Source organism: Tubulanus polymorphus, chromosome 9, assembly GCF_964204645.1.
Source record: "Tubulanus polymorphus chromosome 9, tnTubPoly1.2, whole genome shotgun sequence".
NCBI lineage: Eukaryota > Metazoa > Nemertea > Palaeonemertea > Tubulaniformes > Tubulanidae > Tubulanus > Tubulanus polymorphus.
The window spans coordinates 3,460,693-3,480,533 of NC_134033.1; the positions used below are offsets into that span (position 1 = coordinate 3,460,693).

General features: G+C 41.3%; 1 protein-coding gene across 1 annotated transcript; it reads right to left on the minus strand.

The window, feature by feature from the left end:
- Positions 1–964: 964 nt before the first annotated feature.
- Positions 965–18,850, minus strand: LOC141911053 (intraflagellar transport protein 81 homolog). Its single transcript, XM_074802013.1, has 15 exons — positions 18,754–18,850; positions 17,530–17,723; positions 16,777–16,874; positions 15,906–16,086; positions 14,827–14,982; positions 14,423–14,533; positions 13,103–13,187; positions 8,527–8,690; positions 7,540–7,635; positions 6,821–6,967; positions 5,939–6,088; positions 5,049–5,267; positions 4,408–4,494; positions 3,462–3,619; positions 965–2,501 (listed from the first exon to the last, which is right to left on the minus strand). The coding sequence occupies exons 2-15, from the start codon at positions 17,671–17,673 to the stop codon at positions 2,246–2,248; spliced, it is 2,052 nt and encodes a 683-aa protein (XP_074658114.1). The 5' UTR covers positions 17,674–17,723; positions 18,754–18,850; the 3' UTR covers positions 965–2,245.
- Between the last annotated feature and the right edge of the window lie 991 nt (positions 18,851–19,841).

The window sequence follows — 19,841 nt, forward strand, 5'->3', positions numbered from 1 at the left end:
GGTAGCGCGATATTTTCGATCGAGATAAATCATTTTAGAAATAAAAATCTTACCTATTGGCAGAGCGTGTCCGACACAAAGGAGGCCAGACGACATGATTATTATGTTTAGACCGAACATCTTAAGTTTCTGACCGTCTTCTCCAGAGATGAACACGTCTTTGTGCAGCTCTATCACGCGGCGCTAGCTTCGCTGCGCATTAGCGATGCGTTCTTTTTTATTTTCGCGATTTCAAATTCCACAATGAATTCTTGAGTCGGGCAATTGAATTTTGGTAATTCATCGTATCATTATCTGAATAAATGGCCAATGTTTAATTGTTTTTGTTGTCAAGATTGTTTTAATGGTGCCAACTAATTTTCACTACATTATAGTGAAAACTAGTTGTCACTACTAAAGGCCGTAAGCGATATTGAGGGAGAAATAAGAACCGTACATGATGTCCTACAGCACACTAGCGACGCCTGGTGAATCCTCACTTGCCAAAAGTAAAGTGTCTGCTCGCTACGGTGTAGGCATACTTCATGTTCTCACTTGCAACAAGTGGAATCCTCTATTGCCGCAGTAGTCGATGTCCTACTGCACACTAGCGACACCTGGTGGATCCTAACTTGCCACAAGTGGAATCCTGTATTACCGCAGTAGTTGATGTCCTACTGCATACTAGCGACACCTGGTGGATCCTGACTTGCTACAAGTAGAATCCTCTATTGCCGCAGTAGTTGATGTCTTATTGCACACTAGTGACACCTGGTGGATCCTCATTTGCAAAATAAAATTTGGAAGTAATTGCTATCAAAAGGAAGGACAATGATGATGTTTGTCCAAACTTTTTTCCAAACAAACCAGAAAAAGAAGACTTGGAAGGACAGCTGGGAACATTTCCTTCTTCAAGTGGAGAAAACCAACCCCGGTTTATTCTCTATTCAGCATCTAGTACAACTCGATTAAACTGAACATATAGTTTTCTTTTATTTCGCTACAAGACAAAATATAAATAATACGAGATAATTGTTTGATAATTTTGGACGGCGGCAAGAACGGCGACGAACAATGTCTAACATCGATAATAAACCCCTCAAAAAAACACAATATAGATATTTTACGTTTCAGCTCGAAATTCATCTCAAGATTCGTCTTTTGAAACTTAAGGTCGATTTATTGAATTAGGAACTAGTGTAAACTCCACACTAGGTGCGGATTCAGAGTGACTTGCAAAAGACCATCAAATTTTTTCCTTTGTGGACATCAAAGTGCCCTTTGGGATGTTGTGACAAGTCCTTCAAAATTGGCCTCTAGATCCACCCCAGCAGCACACAATGAATCAACTTTTGAAATCCGGTGAAACCTGCTTAATCCTTTATTCTGTCTAATCCGGACGATATTTGCAGTCCATTTGTTCGCGTTAATATACAAGAAAATGACTTTTAATCCAGATTTCCTGTAAATTGGATGAATTTCATTGGTCCCAAATGATCGGAATTAAGCGGGTTCTACTGCATTACTGCGAAAAAAAACAGTGTTTTTGGGTCTTTTACTGATAACATGCTCCATTATTCCCGGTTAAGTGGACGGTTTCTGATGTACAGAAAAAAAAAACATAATCAACGAATTGTTTTGAACTCATCAACGAAAATGTTTTAAGAACTTTCGAGTTTCTTTTTCACGAGTGACTATTAATGAATATTGAAGTGTCAATATTCACCTGGCAGCCCGGAATCTACAACCCTTCAGACATTCACTATATTGTAGTGTAGATCAGTTTTTGAAAGCGCGCTGATAAAATGTCTAATGTCTGGTGTTTGTAGTTCATTTACAATTAAAAATGTCTCAGGTGAAGCACTGAACACATGTGAAGTGTGGATGATCAGTTTTTGAAAGTGAGCTGATAAAATATCTAATGTCTGGTGTTTGTAGTTCATTTTCAATTAAAAATGTCTCAGGTGAAGCACTGAACACATGTGAAGTGTGGACGATCAGTTTTTGAAAGTGAGCTGATAAAATATCTAATGTCTGGTGTTTGTAGTTCATTTTCAATTAAAAATGTCTCAGGTGAAGCACTGAACACATGTGAAGTGTGGACAATGAGTTTTTGAAAGTGTGCTGATAGAATGTCTAATGTCTGGTGTTTGTAGTTCATTTTTGACAGAAAACGTTAAAGTATTGAATGTCTGATAGGGTCTGGGCCCGGGCCGCAGATCAAAACCTCCTAAGAAATATTCGAAACGAGAAAAAAAAACGTTTCCTATAAAATCAACCGATCCCCGGTGATGTCATCGTCGTCCTGCCGTCCGGCGTATCGGTCGTCGTGGTAACCGCCGCCGCCGTCTGCCTGTTGTCGTTTGACACATTTTTGTTTACACTCCATCAGCCGTTCGATGTCCTTCCACATTTTCATCTGTACCATATTCGACGTGTGGTTCTCGCGAACCATTTTCTGTTTTTCGCGCAGACCTTTGCCGAGGTTCTCCTGCTCTTGGATTTTCTTCGTGTAAATTTCGCTGTGAATTGAAAATGAAAAAATTTCGAAAAAAAGTTCAGCTTATAATCGGCGGCTGATTCGGTAGTCGAGACTTATGTTCAATTAGAGGTCTTATATAATAAGACCGGACTTAAGTTGTTAGATTGATTATAGAACTAAGATTGTCTTCGACTGGACTTAAGTCGAAGCCATGACTACAGAACCAGCCCCAGGGGCCAGTTGCACAGTCGTGACTTAATTCCAAAAAGGGTCTTAAAACTTAAGACTGGTCTTAAGTTGTTAGATTGGCTATAGAACTAAGTTGGTCTTAGACTGGTATTAAGTCTAAGCCATGACTATGCAACCTGCCCCAGAGTTCTAAGGTGGAAAGCGTTTATTTAAAAACGTCTCTTTCTTCTAATACAGAGAAATTCGAAGATTTGTACAAAACAAAGGTCGGACTCGCTCCGTGGATCAGATTTATAATACCGGTAGGCTAAGCAAAGACCGGTCTAAGTCCATGGCTTATACTAAAGACCGTTCTAAGACCACCTTAGTTCTATAACCAATCTAACAATGTAAGACCAGACCCAGCTCATTGTAGTTTTAGCCAAACTAACAACTTAACCCCAGTCTAAGTCCAATTTAGTTTTATAGCCAAACGAACAACTTAAGACCAGTCTTAGCTCATTTTAGCTCTATAACCAATCTAACAACTTAACCCCATCAGGTGTGACGAGCAATCATTTCAAACATCGTTAAAATTTATTCGTCATTGACCAAATTTTAACTGAACTTTTAGAATCCATACATTATCACATAACCCACCGAATAATATACATCGAATTCAATTTCCTACTCAGTTATCGGTACAGTTTTCATCAATTACTTATAAGACTGAGTAATTAACTGGCGAACCTAAGGGAACCTTGCTTGTAATCAGTGGAATCCTCAAATGCCACCGTAGCGTTGGAGAATCCCAATAAGTGGCCGTACTTACCGGAAGGCTTTTTTCTTCTCTTGCGGATCGGACGAGACGTACGCTTTCATTTCATCGACGATTCGCTTCTGCTGCAACTCGAGGATGTTTTTCATGCTGTGCATGTAGTGATAACGCGACTCCTCGGCCATGACCTCCTCGCGTAAACCGCGCACCTCCTACGAAAGGGTAGACGGAGAGAAAGACAGAGAACATCATCAATAAACACAGGTGACAAAGACACGCCTTTCAGTGCGTCTACACCGCAGTGCGGTGTATAAAACTTTGTGAATGCTAGTACATCACGTCGCGATGAATTGATGTGATAAGTTTCTATTTCCTATGAAAGGGCAGATGGAGAGAAAGACAAAGAACATCATCAATAATTACAGGTAACAGAGACATGCCTTTAAGTACATATACACCCCAGTGCGGTGTATAAAACCGAGCGACTGCTAGTACATCGCACGGTGGTGAATTGATGTAATTAGTTTTTATTTCCTACGAAAGGGCAGACAGAGAGAAAGACAAAGAATATCAATAATTACAGGTAACAGAGACATGCCTTTAAGTACATATACACCGCAGTGCCATGTATAAAACAGAGCGACTGCAAGTAAATCGCATGGCGGTGAATTGATGTAATTAGTTTTAATTTCCTACATCATCAATAATCACGGGTGACAGAGACACGCCTTTCAGTGCATCTACAACACCGCAGTGCAGTGTATAAATCAGAGCGACATGGCGGTTAATTGATGTAATTAGTTTCTACTTTAAGTAAAGATGGCAGCACCCGTCAAACATTGTGAAATATAAGTAACTAACGATACATTGCACTGCGGTGTAGGCATGCCCGATTCAAAACAGATGCTTCTACACAATTACATAAATGGACTTCATCGATTTCTTCGCCAAAACAAGATAGGTCAACGATTCATAAATAATCGGTGACCGACAAACTAACCTGTTCAAGTTTTGATCGATTGCTCTCCAGTCCGGCCGACAACGTGTCGTAGGCGGCCTTCTTTTCTTCGTGAATCGCTGATAATTCCTACGTAAGAATAAAACGAAGACAAGCTATGAAATGAAAGAGCCGTTCAAGTAGAAATTGAAGATTTTCCACAAAAATTTTGCTGAAAAATTGAAGATTTTCCACACAAATTTTGCTGAAAAATCTTAACTTGAATTTCACAAGGTGTCAAATTGCCGAATCGAACTGTGGAATTTTCCCCTTTTTTCACATCCTTACAACTGACTTTCAGCCCTTTTACCTCAACAAAATACCAGGAAATTTCACATGATTTTTTCAGATATTTAACTTTTTTTTTCGCGTCGAAGTTCAATAAAATAAGCAGTTACTTAGCAAAATCTGATTGAAATAAACTTTCGGTAACTTTTAACACCGATTACGAATAAATTCTCAGCTCTATGGAATATGGCATTTAAAAAATTGCGAGCAAAATATCTTCAAAGACAATCTTCTAGAATTCTTCAGACATTTTCATGATTTTTTACATTTTCACAATTTTCATATCAATCCGACTCCCGTAACCCGGTTATAATAATTACGGATGTCTGCACATTCCATAAGCGACTCTTACTCACCTGAGACTTTTGTCTCATGGGCCGAAGCTCTTTGATGATCGGGGCCAGTGACGATTTCTTCTCTTGTATTTTCATATTCAATTTGCGCACCATGTCGGCCATTTCGTCGAGCGTGCGGCCTTTCACTTCGTCCAGTTCGCTTTTCTTCGTCGAGACCATTTCGAGTTCTTCCTGCGTGTCGCGGTAACCGGTCACGCCTTTCTGACTCTCGACCATCGCCTGTTTGCGAAATGAATATCGTCGTAATCGTGGTGAGCTCGGATAGGAACCACAGAAAGAAACTCTGTCGGGATTCAGACTATCAATTGTCTGGGGTCGCGAGCTCAGCGAACTACAGATATAAACTCATTGTCAGGATAACTATCAACTCTGTCGCTGTAGGGATTGAAACTATCAATTGTCTGGGGTGATGGGCTCAGAGGACAACAGAAAGAAATTCATTGTCAGGATTAATAGCAATTGTTTGAGGGGGGGGGGGGGAGTGCGGAGAGGAACTAGAGAAAGAAACTCTGTGCTGCTCTCAGAATTCAAACTATCAATTTTCAGGGATGGAGAGCTCAGAGAAGAAATTCACAATCATTTGTGACTTTGAAGCCTCTGAAGGACTCAAATAGACAATAGTTGGATTCGTAGACCCTTTTAAATTTCAGTACAGTCAACCCCCGATATACGGCCCCCCCCCTCAATATCTGCCACCAGGTTTTCTCAAAGTACATCTCTATACAAATAGATAGAAAACACCGCCGATATACCGCCATACTCTCTATACCGCCGAAATCATTCTGCGCCCGTGTGGGCGGTATATCGAGGGTTGACTGTATTTAACATTCCTTCAAATTAAAAATTTTCAGAAACGTCGGGATTTAAACATTTTTTCCGATGATACTCACGAGGTGATGGTTCAAGTGGTCGTCGCGTTGTTTCAGAATTTCTTGCGTGCGCGACAAAACGCCGAGTTCGGCGCGAACTTCGTGCAGCTCCTGACGCTTCTTCTTATAAACGGTGCTCTTACTGCGCAGTTTATTCACGTAGCGTTTGAACTGAAAACAACAAATGGTGAAAAAATTCCTTATTCTATTGAATGAGAAAACATACCAGAGTCTTTAAAAGCCAGTCATCTGAGCTTGCTTCAATAAGTAGGATCCAACTGACTCACAACAAGCCTTTAACCCTTCAGATGCTAATCCCTATTTCAGTGGGTTTAGTTTCAATAAGGATATTCATCAGACTCAGGTGTAATCTTTTGACTTGAGAGTGATATCCCAGTTGGATGGTACAGTAGACTCCGCTCAAGTCTGATCTTTTGACATCAGAGAGTGATATCTGAGTTGGATGGTACAGTAGACTCCGCTCAAGTCAGATCTTTTGACTTGAGAGTGATATCTGAGTTGGATGGTACAGTAGACTCCGCTCAAGTCAGATCTTTTGACTTGAGAGTGATATCTGAGTTGGATGATACAGTAGACTCCGCTCAAGTCTGATCTTTTAACTTGAGAGTGATATCTGAGTTGGATGGTACAGTAGACTCCGCTCAAGTCGGATCTTTTGACTTGAGAGTGATATCTGAGTTGGATGGTACAGTAGACTCCGCTCAAGTCAGATCTTTTGAATTGAGAGTGATATCTGAGCTGGATAGTACAGTAGACTCCACTTGTCGGATCTTTGGACAAGATTTACCCAACTTGCGAATGATAGCGGAGTTGTATTGTATTTAATTCAAGAATTGGGGTAGGAAAACGATTTCAAGTTGAAAATCTAAATCAATACGAGACCTCGTCTCCTTTCAGAACTTCGCCTCCGTCCGACTCTTTCAAAACCGTCTGCTTCTCCTCGAGTTCCAGTTCGGCTTTGACCATCTCCTCTCGAGCCTCTCGCAGATTCTCGGCCGCCACTTCTTTCTTACGAGCGATAATGGCCGCCTGGAATGCGAAGAAAACAATCATTACGAATCTCAAAAGTCTCTTATTAAGTACCGGGTAATCATCTCAAGTAAGAGATGATCGTTAACCCTTTCAGCACGTCTACACTGCAGTGCGGTGTATGAATCGGTAATTGATTTTGCTAGTACACCGCACTGCGGTGTATTGATGTAATTAGTTGTTAGTTTTTATCTCTATACAGAGATGACAGCACCCGTCAAACATAGTGAAATATTAGTACGTAACGATACACCGCACCATGGTGTAGACGCACTATAGTGGTATTCACGTTATTCAACACACTAGGGCGGAATTTTTCAGAATTTTCACATTTTGTCCAGCACTTAGGGTATTCATTAGTCAGCACGGAAAGGGTTAACAGAAAAATACAAATATCAAATTGCTCGGCGAAAAAATCATTTTGGCTTGGAAGTTGGGTCGTCATCTCTTCTTTTGAGCCTTTGTTCGAACCGGGTTGAAACGGCTATAGTCACTGATCTGAATTCATTGAAAGCTTCAACTAATTCGATGACAATGAAGATGATTTTGTCAGGGCATGATTTTCCACTAACCTGTTGTCTGAATAGAGATAGTTTATCGTCGATCGGGTCGTTGCTTCTCATTCGCTTCTCGATCAGTTCGTTGATCTCGGAGTTCGTTTGGCGAATCTAGAAAAAAAAAAACGAAGAAACTAACTCAGAACACATGAACAAGATAACATCGGCAGTTCGGCGGCGAAGGACTCCAGGTTCCGGAGCCATCACTTAGAATCGTAGAGTTAAATTTTGCTCGATTGCAATTTTTTTTTAGTTTCAAAGATGTGAAATTCTACATACAGAATTCTACATGCGGAATTCGATGATCCATAGCAGATCGAGGGTGGAGGCCACTTTCCGCCCATTAACATAAATCCCTGCTAGTTTGCCCAATTTTTTCATGCGATTACACAAAATTCCCCGAGAATGAATCAGAGAAATTTCTAAATTTAAAATTTCACAATTTATTCATTTTTTTATTGAATCACATTGAGAAACACATGGTTAAAGGGCATTATCCAAATTCCCTGAGTATTCCAGGTTTTCGGTAGAATTTGTCCAATTCCCAGAGTTCTCCCTGATTTTTTTTGATTCCCAAGGTTTTCCAGGTAAATGGCCACTATGAGATTGTAACCTTTTATGATTTAATTTCCGCGCCTAGCAAGTCGAGACGTAAGTTATAACTGGAATCAGACATCATTAGTTCCACGACTCCGGAGTCAAATACAATGACTCCCGAGTCAAATACAGTGACTCCGGAGTCAAATACAGTGACTCTTGAGTCAAATACAATGACTCTTGAGTCGAATACAATGACTCTTGAGTCAAATACAATGACTCTTGAATCAAATACAATGACTCCGTAGTCAAATACAATGACTCTGTAGTCAAATACAATGACTCCGGAGTCAAATACAATGACTCCGGAGTCACATACTATGACTCCGGAGTTGCATACTATGACTCCGGAGTCGCATACTATGACTCCGGAGTCGCATACTACGACTCGAGTTCAGTACTAACCTTGTCTTGTATTTCGTCTAAGTCGCGTTGACCCATCGCCGGCTCCGAGACGACTTGCTGCAAGTCCTGGACGACTTTTTTCCGACCGTCGACCTGTTTTGGCAGCTGATCCTGCACGATGTACTGATTCGTTTTCGTTTCCTCTTCCAAACGCTGCAACAATCCTGGGAGAAAAAACAACACCGCGAATCAGCAGAACAGACGAATGCATACGTATCTATCTAGTCTGGAGCCGGTATCGCTAATTGAAAATGAACTACAAACGCCAGACATTAGACATTTTATCAGCACACTTTCAAAAACTGATCGTCCACACTTCAATTGTGTTCAGAACTTCACCTGAGACATTTATAATTGAAAATGAACTACAAACACCGGACATTAGACATTTTATCAGCAAACTTTCAAAAACTGGTTACCCAATAGCTGAATTTATCGAGATAACTTTTTCAATTTCGCCCCCATTCCTCAGTTATGAGGTCATCTTCAAGGTCATGTCGCTGAGAAAAAAGAGTTCTTAGTGCCTAGTCCTGTCAATAAGTGGCGCGCTGGGCCCATTCGTTTCACCGCACAACTAGGCTCTCGAACTAACATCACACCCGAGTTTCATCAAGATCAAGCCACTATTAACGAAGCTAAGTAGCACGAAAGACAGACAGACCCACGACAGACGCATTGCATGAGAATAAGGGTCACACGGAAGCTGGAGATCCAATTCATTTAATACTCATTTTCACCTTTCTTCTATAAATTGCTGAGAAAACAAATTTTCCAAACTCTCAATTTTGGCAATCCCGAATTTATTTATCTTTCATTCCGTGCAAATTTTTTGTTTCCCATCGAAACCAGAAAGCGGAAATATGTAAGATCAGTTGCAATTAAGACTATTAATTAAAGCAAGGACAACGATTTCATCGCAGTTTCTCACACTTTTCAATAAATTCTATCCTCGCGACGCAAACATTCGGAAGATGTGCAATGATTTAAAAGATGTTAAAATCCGAGTACGCGTTTTTTATACCGGTAACTTTCATTCGGCACGCAGTGTAGAATGAAAGCGTTGTCTTATATCCTCGTAGTAGATTTTTGCCGCCACTGGGAAGTGAGTTTTCGGTTATGAGGGGTGTATTTAAGGTGGCGGGGGTTTTAGCCAATGGAAGGAAAAATTGTGTATTTATGGTAATTAGAAGTCTTGGGGATAGACTTATTCGGTGATGTTGTTCGTTCTAGGTCTACAGCGCAGTTCGAGCACATCAAATTTTTTAAGGAACGCATATTTTTGTGAATTAAACCTTACGCTTTCCAGAGAGAATTGTTTGTTCAGAAGGTTTTTATCTCTGGTTAGAAGATTGTGGAAAAATTAAAAGTACAGGAAGAATGTTGTTAGTTTGTTTATGTTGTGAAGAAGGTTGTATTGGGACAAAGAATTTAGGGAAGTATGTTGTCCTCAGCCCCCAGTTTGTACACGTAATATCAAAATAAAGACCTCAGCCTGTATTTTTATTAGGATGTCAGTTGTTCTGGTTGGTGTTTTAGGTAGTTTTTCAGTAGTGTCCTGTTTTTTAATATGGAGAGGATATTGGTAGGTACATTCGTCAAACTCAAAACGTCGGTGAATTTTGTGCGTGTCAAAATGACTTCACTCTCCACTAGCAGTGTCTTCATATTGCGCGGAGATGATGATTTGAACCGGGTCATTCTGGCCCTGACCAGACTCGAATCGTAAATGCATGTATCCCCTTTTATAGTGGGCCCAGAATCTTTGTGCACAATTTGTGTTAAAGTTTAAGAAATTCTATAATCCATTTTATGTTATTGTTTGTATATTGATGTAAAAAATCTGGAAAACAAAATGCTGCAGAAAATGCTGGTATCTAATTAATATTGTTTAAAAAAATTGCGAGGAAGATTTTCTTAGCAAATCTAACATCTGAAGACTTTTGGACTCGTCATGACTACGCTACAGAATCCTGCTTTTCATCGGGAAAGGTTAAACCTCTCAGCATGTCTACACCGCAGTGCGGTGTATAAATCAGTACTGCGCTTTGCGGCGTATTGGTGTAATTAGCGATCAGTTTTTATCTATTAAAAGACAGCAGTACCCGTCAAAAATTGCGAAGTACTAGTAACTAACGATACATCGCACTGCGGAGTAGTAGCACTAAAGCGTTATGCCCGTTATACACTTGCACTTGGGGGCAATTTTTCAAAAATTCTTAAATTCGTTCGCGTATTAAATTAATTAGCCAGTGCCAAAAGGGTTACTGATCTTTTTCGCGCACGAACAACGCTTTCGCCGTTCGTCGAAACCGATCATGCACCAAACAATAAACGAAAAAGTTCGCCGACGAATCCGCGATCGGGAACAATTCGGCGAAAAATCGCTGCACGTTTTTGGTCGTGCCCGAATGGCGCCGACGCGGCAACTCGACGAACAGCGCGACGATCTTCTGATAACTCGTGAACGAACTCGGCAATTCGAAAATCATGAAAATAACCGAAACGGCGACCGTCAAACGAACGGCTTTCATCGAATCGGCGTATTCCGATTCGGCCGATTCCGACGTCGTCGTCGTCGTCAGTTTTTTGCGGCTACGCGAAATGCGACGAACTTTCGCGACAATGTAGACGTTCGAAACGACGATGATCGTGAACGGCAGGACTTCCTTAACGGCGTGACTTAGAAACCACGAGTTCACGGACTTCCATCGGTCCCAGACGTTGAACGTGTGCAGCAGACCTCGCACCGGTCGGCCGGTGCAGACGTCGTAACCGGTGACGTCGGTTTTATGAGCGAGGCCGTAAATATGCGGTAGGTAGACGCACGAAGTAAGCGTCGACGCCGCGATGTACGCGTAAAGCGCGCGGCGTTTCGTGATTTTTGCGCGCGCGAAAAACGGAAACGCGAGCGACAACAGTTTCTCGACGCTGATCAAAACGGTCAGCCAGTTACGCGACACGTGCGTCGCGTAGCGTAGAAAATCGATCGATAAATAGATATCCGGTTGTAAGTAGATGATCTCTTCCGGGTAGTCGCGGTAACGCGGATACAGGTGGACCTTCTGCCGGAAGATGAAGTCGCCGCCCACGGCCCAGCCGATCCAGTAACGCAGCGGTTCGCGGATACCGCGACATATCAAAAAGGCGATATCCGCGTACGCGAGATATACGAGAAGTTGAATCGATACGGAAATTATCGGTTGTTTTCGCAAGACGATGATGTTGATGACGTTCAAGACGAGTCCAGTTAGGGTTATCGACGTTCCGCCGACGAGTTTTAGAACGGCCATGTACAAGCCGTCTGTGCTGTATGAGCAATCAGGCGTAAGCGTGAAATTAAACGACGTCTGCCCGTCGTCGGTGTCATTTGTCAGCATCGTAACGAGTACGTTAATGATTTTTTGTTGAATCCGTCTGCTCGAATATGTCAACCCGTCTGCTTTTCTGCTGTTCGTAATCCGTCTGCTCGCCAATCTCAACCCGTCTGCTATGCGCGATATATTATTACCTCAGTGATGTTCGTCTGCCGTGCGCGATCCGTCTGCTTGACATTATCAACCCATCCAGGCATTGTCCGTCTGCATTCGGTTGAAGAATATTCTTATATTTCGAGAATTCGAAGGATGAAATTATGAAATTGTTCGCTAGAGTTTGACAGCGATAATTGACCAATTTTACTGGGCTGTGCATAGTGAGAAAATTGTGAAATGATTTGCCATAAATGAGATATTGATTTTGAATGCTGCGCTTGGTAATTATGGCAGGACGAAATTGATTTTTGTAATCGATACCTCAGGCTATTTTAAGATACCGGGGTACGTAGAAGTTGTCATTTTATCAGCACACTCAGCAAAACTTATCATTCACACTTCTTCTAATGTGTTCAGTGCTTCATCAGAGACATTTTTGATTGAAAATGAACTACAAACACCAAACATTTTATCAGCACATTTTCAAAAACTGATCGTCCACACTTCACATGTGTTCAGTGCTTCACCTGAGACATTTTTAATTGAAAATGAACTACAGACACCAGACATTAGATATTTTATCAGCACATTTTCAGAAAGTGATCGTCCACACTTCACATGTGTTCAGTGCTTCACCTGAGACATTTTTAATTGAAAATGAACTACAAACACTAGACATTAGATATTTTATCAGCACACTTTCAAAAACTGATCGTCCACACTTCACATGTGTTCAGTGCTTCACCTGAGAGATTTTTAATTGAAAATGAACTACAAACACCAGAAATTTTATCAGCACACTTTCAAAAACTGATCATCCACACTTCACATGTGTTCAGGGCTTCACCCGAGACATTTTCAATTGAAAATGAACTACAAACACCAGACATTTTATCAGCACACTCTCAAAAACTATTCACACTTCACACTACAATAATGAATGTTTAAAGGGGTCCAGGTTCCAGGCTGCAGACTGATACAAGCATTAACCTCTTGACACATACATTCATCTAAGAAATCTAAGATAGTTTTTTCAAGTATGAAATCAGTAATCAAAATTAAATCATTCATATTGATGTTTTATGGATAGTCGATCTATTTCATACCTTCAGGTGTCGCGCCGACCGCCGCCTGTCTCAAGTCTTTCAGCTGATTTTGTAATCTCGACAATCTTTGGTCGCTGTGCATTATCTACAAATTACAAACATCGATTTTATCATTATTCTGACCTAAGGGTTCCTACGAATCAGTCATTCCTACAATTTTAAACGAGAAAATTTCAAATTTCATGGAACTGTCTGCACCACTTTCATATCCCAATTACTGTAGACTCTATCTTGGTAAACCATTAATTTCTAATTTAGTAACTGCCGAATTGGGTAAAAAAAAATCTTGGTCCCAACTGTACCAATTTAGGGGTAGGTTAAGGTACAACTACAAACTAGACAAAAACTTGTAATTGCCTATATCTCAAAATTGAAGTTGGAGTTTCGGGCATTTTTCTCATTTGAAAGCCGTTTCAAGCACCTTAGTTTATATCAAAAGCATTTTACCATTTAGAAGGAGTTTCAAAAGAAATCAAAGAGATCAAAGGTTCACGTCGAAAGGTTTGTTCCGAAAATTGAGGGGTCAATCAATTGCATCAGAGATATTCGCAGAGATGAGAACGCCGACCTGTAAAATCCGCGGGTTATTTTTCTTGAGTGACATACGCGAACCAGCTGACGGCGTAGCCGTCAGCACTAGCGAGCGCCGAAGGCGCGAAGCTATTTCGGGGGGGGGGGGTTGGGGCCCTCCCCCGAGAAAATTTTAGAAATTAAATACGTTTTCCGAGCACTTAGAGCGATCTTGAACCCATGAACGACTATTATATTTTTGAAGGTAATGGCTAGTTCCAATGTGGTACATCCTCATTTGATGACATTCAGCATCTCATGCATTACGGGTCGAGCCCTGAATTATTGCAGTAAAAATGCGCCGATGAATGCTCACTAAAAATCATCACCCAGTAGTGTATAATATCCGAAAGCGTTCGCCACACACACGCAGCAACAGTAAGTAGACCTATATACGTTACTACTGTTGCTGTGCGTGCGTGTCTGCAACCGATCGATAAAATACATACAAACTCATCGTAGTACAAATGTACATACAAAATCACTGTGTTGCAATGAATATGCATTGAAATGCGATACTTTTACGTGACGATAAGTAAAACAGGCACTGAACGCTTTTACGGTTCACCTGATTACCGATCGCGCCGGACCAATTGAGTGAGATCATCACCCCCACCCCATACTTTTACATCATTTTTGGACTATTTGGAAAATTGATATTTTTCAATACTGAAATCCGCGGGAAACCGCGGATCCGCGGGGAATTCTCATCCCTGTATTCGAGACTTCGATTAGAAGTTTGAAACTCACGAGATTCTTCTGTTCTTGTTTTTGATTGGCTAGTTTTTGTTCACGGTCGCGTTCCATGCGTAGGTTGCGTGCGACGTTCAACATCGGGGTAGCAGACGGATTCGACTCGACCTAGAAAACAACGAAACATGGAAATATCGATATCAGGAGTAGCAGACGGATTCGACTCGACCTAGAAAACAACGAAACATATCAGGAGTAGTGGATTCGTTTGACAATTTTCGAATCTGGGAGCCTAAAATTAAGTGCAAATTTCATTGAAAATGAACTGATTTTCACTACGTATAACCCTGTGTTTTGGTATTCCATTGAAAACCAAAACAGCCTACATGGCGCCAACATATATTTGTCATTCAGGCCGAATATGTTTAGAGATCGAGAGAACTAAGTTATAATTTCAGTACCTTTTTCTTCAGTCTTTCGACGCGTTTCAGTAAGTGTTCTTTCTCCTCTTCCATGCTGGCGATGTCTTTTTTAATATCACCCGTCGACAGGCCGTTTTTCTTCAGCTCTTCGCTGCGTTTGTGAAGATCTTTGAATTGTTCCATGTGATCTTCGTACTGAAAATAAACGGAACAAAAATAATCAGGATCCGCTTCCGCAGTCGTGGGGGTGAAACCAGTTGCATAGTTGTGGATCTGTACCAGCGTTGTGGATCTGATCCTAGTTCCACAGTTGTGGGTTTGTATTCAGTTTCACAGTTGTGGGTTTGTATTCAGTTCCACAGTTGCAGATCTGATCCTAGTTCCACAGTTGTGGGTTTGTATTCAGTTTCACAGTTGTGGGTTTGTATTCAGTTCCACAGTTGCAGATCTGATCCTAGTTCCACAGTTGTGGGTTTGTATTCAGTTTCACAGTTGTGGGTTTGTATTCAGTTCCACAGTTGTGGGTTTGTATTCAGTTCCACAGTTGTGGGTTTGTATTCAGTTCCACAGTTGTGGGTTTGTATTCAGTTCCACAGTTGCAGATCTGATCCTAGTTCCACAGTTGTGGGTTTGTATTCAGTTTCACAGTTGTGGGTTTGCATTCAGTCCCACAGTTGTGGGTTTGTATTCAGTTCCACAGTTGTGGGTTTGTATTCAGTTCCACAGTTGTGGGTTTGTATTCAGTTCCACAGTTGTGGGTTTGTATTCAGTTCCACAGTTGCAGATCTGATCCTAGTTCCACAGTTGTGGGTTTGTATTCAGTTCCACAGTTGTGGGTTTATATTCAGTTCCACAGTTGTGGATTGGATCCTAGTTACACAGTTGTGGGGCTGTAGTGTTTCCAGTTGTGGGTGTATACCCAGTTCCATGCCCCCCAATAATGCCTAGATGTACTAGAAGCTGAAGAGCTAGAGAGGATAGGCCTGATTCACAGAGCTAAGGGAGGGAGAAACATTCCTGATGTAACCCCATAACTTTTTCAGAATACGTACGTATGGTAAACATTTCCAAAATAGGTCAGTTTTTTAGTTCAGAGTTTAAAGGGTTAATTTATTGACCTGCGAGTAAAGCGCGACGATATCATCCTCTTGCATGAAGTCGGGAGGAACCTCGATTTTAACGAGGAACTTGGCGAGGTACGCGCGTTTCTTCAGCTCGTCCTTCTTAACGAGGAGCCACGTCAGTATCGGGTAGATCACCGACTTGTCGCCGGTGACGAGGCCTTGACGGAAGTTACTCCTAAAAACGAAAACAAATCGATGAACCTAAAGTTAATATCGGGCAAACGAGGATTTGGTGAGTGAAGATCCACCATAATGTGCACTATGACATCAACTACAGCAGCAATAGAGGATTCCACTTGTGGCAAGTGATGATCCACCAGATGTCGCTAGTGTGCAGTAGGACATCAACTACTGCGGCAATAGATTCCACTTGTGGCAAGTGAGGATGTAACAGGTGTCGCTAGTGTGCAGTAGGACATACACTACTGCGGCAATATATTCCACTTGTGGCAAGTGATGATCCACCAGGTGTCACTAGTGTGCAGTAGGACATACACTACTGCGGCAATAGAGGATTCCACTTGTGGCAAGTGATGATCCACCAGGTGTCGCTAATGTGCAGTAGGACATCAACTACTGCGGCAACAGAGGACACCACTTGTGAAAAGTGAAAATCCACCGGATGTCACAAGTGCAGAGTAGGACAACAACTACGGCGCAAATAAAGGATTCCACTTGTGGAAGTGGGTATCCACCACACCAGGTGTTGCTGGCATATTATGGCTTTCCACAATTCAATTTCTCTATATTTCTCATCAGAAGTTGAAGCAACTTTTCACCATTGAAGAAAATCAATTAGGCCTTTGAACACATTTTGACTGAACAATGTGAGGTGAATTCCACAGTTATCTTCTATTTCACTTACATGTCATTGTCTTTCGGTTTATATTTGAGAATTCGTAGAATGTTAAGCAGACGGATCGCCGACTGTTCGGCCGTTTCATCGCGAATATCGGCTTTTTGCTACAAAATACAACAACAACGAATAAATCATTAAACCGGGGGCGGCCATTTCTATTTCACTGACTTCTTCTTTAACTATTCCCTGACATGCACGTTATTTTCCCCGACATGATCTGCTAAGAATCCAATAAATTAACACAGTCAAATTCATAAGACATAGATGGAAACTGTTTGATTGTCATCTAGCAATTTCAACACATTTCCATGACTTTTCCTGAAAGCTATTTTTTTACAAAATTTCCCTGTTTTCTACTATTCCCTGATTTTTCTAATAAAGAAAAGACAATTCTCCGAACTTTTCCCTGATTTCCAGGTACGTAAGTGATCTAGGAGGTTTTATAGACGTTTCTAAAAAGATGGCTGACTTATAGACCCCTCCGAAAAGATGTCGAAATAAATCCCCAAATGACATCATCAATCAATTTTTTCAAAGGGAGGCACAGCGGCCGAGTGGTTTAAGCCGCCGGTCACTGGTCTCGTCAATCTAGGGATTACAGGTTCAAACCCTGGTTGCGACATAGTTTCTCGGACGAAGGTTCTTCTCTGGTCTCTCCCCCATTGGGAAAAGGAAACATCGAACCCTCTTATAATGCCCTGCGCGGCGCTTAGCGGGTTGAGGGTCTGGGTGTTTAAAAAAAATTGTTTTCCGCCTGACCTTGGGGTCGATTTCGCCGAGAACGTCAGTGACGATTTGTAGAACTTGAACGCTCTCCAGAGAATCGAAACTGATCAGATTGTAGTGTTTATTGAACGGCGGTTTCGCCAGTTCAGCGACAATGAATTTCATCTGTTCGCTCATCCTGTCGTCTGCTGGTCGACTGGTCCGGTGTCGCTCAGCAATAGTCAAACCTAGAAAATAGAAATAGAATATCAAATATAGCCGTAAAGCGGCAATAATGGGTTTTCTGCCTCGATGCACCATTTACATTTGAGCTAACAAATAGTAAACTTGTTAAGCAAAAGCGGCAATAACGGGTTTTCTGCCTCGCATCACATTAGATTAGAGCACCCATCACATTAGAGCTAAGAAATAGTAAACTTGTCAAGCAATAGTGATAACAGGTTTTCTGCTTTAGTTTCGCTATTCTGGAGCTTATGTAATGAGGCTCTCTGACGTTGGTTTTTTCGATACCTCGTCTGTCTCTGGGCTCCACTCCACCAACACAAAACAAAGAAAGAACAACCCGCGGGAACAGTGTAAAAGTACATACACACATTTTCACAGTGGTTGCCAGAAGGGCCACTGCCAACAAATTAACCCCATTCCCGCTAAACTTCGAACTACGTTTAAGCTACATGGAGAACAGAGCCGCAGAGGCTATTAAATAAACTGCCCGGCTGTATTCGAGGGGGGGGGGGGTTGCAGACAGGGCAGTTGGGAAATTTGGAGAAAGTGCCCTTTTTGCAAATATCGTTGTTATATCCAGCCCCTTCCTTTCTCTGCCCCTCCCCCAAATTCAAATGCTAGGTATGGACAGCCCTGCCATGGTGCACTGACTGGTGGTTCTGACTGCTTCGCTTGGACTGTTGTTGGAGGGGCTATTTTCTCCAACTCTGTTCAACACTTCTTTTCCTAAATTTTTCTAGTTAGAGGCAATTTTTCTTAGTTATGCACTTCTGTGCCTGAACTAGCCAATCAGAATGAGCTATTCAATTGGAAAAATATTGTTAACAGCAATCCGGTAATAATCCCGCATCGGCAAAATATCACCTGCCAATAGGGCCTAACTGAAATATCTAAATAAACTATTTGATTTGATTGATTGAAAGATTTTTTGTTTACTTTTTTGTTTGCCTTTGGGATCGAAATTTAAGTTTTCTAGCGCAATATTTTTACTCATGTACTATAGGAAATACCTTGTTTGTATTATATAGATACCTTACACACTGGTTCTTCGCCTCAACAGTTCGAATTTCGGATTTTTAAAGCAGTTTTTGACGTTTCTAGCAGAATAGTTGAGGAATGCCGAGATGTATCGTACGGTGCTGCCACATGTTGAATAAAAAACTCATTCAAACCTGTAGTTAGACTGGTTGCCTGTCTCATAACGGTAACCAGTCTATCATGTAGGTAGACTGGTTGTCTGTGCAACTTATCCCGGTAACCAGTCCAGTCGGTAGCCAGGTTCGATCCTCGAAGATTCCAAACCAAAATAAAAGAGAGAAACTGAAAGAATTTCCTCAATCAGTTGCAAACGAATTTCAAAAACTCAAAGTAGTCATTTGACTGTGAATCCTTCGTTTATTGTTTTTTTTTCATTGCGGATGGTTTTAATCCAAATCGATCCACTTCCGGCATTTCAAATTTGGGGGATTTAGAATTAGTTTCCAATTTAGAGGAAATGTCAGCTCTTTAGTCCTCGAGTCGGTAGTCAAAGTCATGGAAACTTTGGTGTAATGAAATATTGTTTTCATGGTCTTTACTGAGTATGTTTTTTTAGTCTTAGTAGGCTCTGATTCGGGAGTCTTTCGCGCGAGTTGAAATTCCTTAAAGATTCGTTAGAAAGATAATGACGGTGAAAAAGTGAAAAATTTTATCGCACTGCTCTTCGCGAGATAAAATGGGACAATGATTTTGCCTACTGCGCTTGGTAATTGTGGCGGGACGAAATTGAAATTTTACAATCGATACCTCCTTCGGGCTAATTTAGAAGTGGGCTTCCATCTGGTAAATCTTTTTTAATTTTTAGAATTTTCCCTTTCAGCTCGACAGGAGAAGTTTTTGTAAAATACACGACGGTTCGTCACGGTCGGCGCTTTAGAGGTATATATCGTACGAAACGGTCCAAGATGGCCGATACCAGTGACACGGTCCCTTCAACTCATAATGGTGCGATTCCTTCTAAAAATTCTTTCAAATGTTCTCGAAAATCCTTTAATTTGATCAAAATACCTGAAATACAGAAACTAGATCTATCATCTGGGTACGAATTTACCAAAACTAAATATCTTAGATATTCTGTATGT

Bases quoted from the DNA above. Each gene is read 5' to 3' on its own strand.
- LOC141911053 (XM_074802013.1), bottom strand. From the start codon at position 17,673: ATGAGCGAACAGATGAAATTCATTGTCGCTGAACTGGCGAAACCGCCG. The intron at 6,089-6,820 runs GTCTCGTATTGA...TGTTGTTTTCAG, and splicing joins AAGTTCTGAAAGGAGACGAG to TTCAAACGCTACGTGAATAA. The intron at 5,268-5,938 runs GTGAGTATCATC...TTTCGCAAACAG, and splicing joins ACCACTTGAACCATCACCTC to GCGATGGTCGAGAGTCAGAA.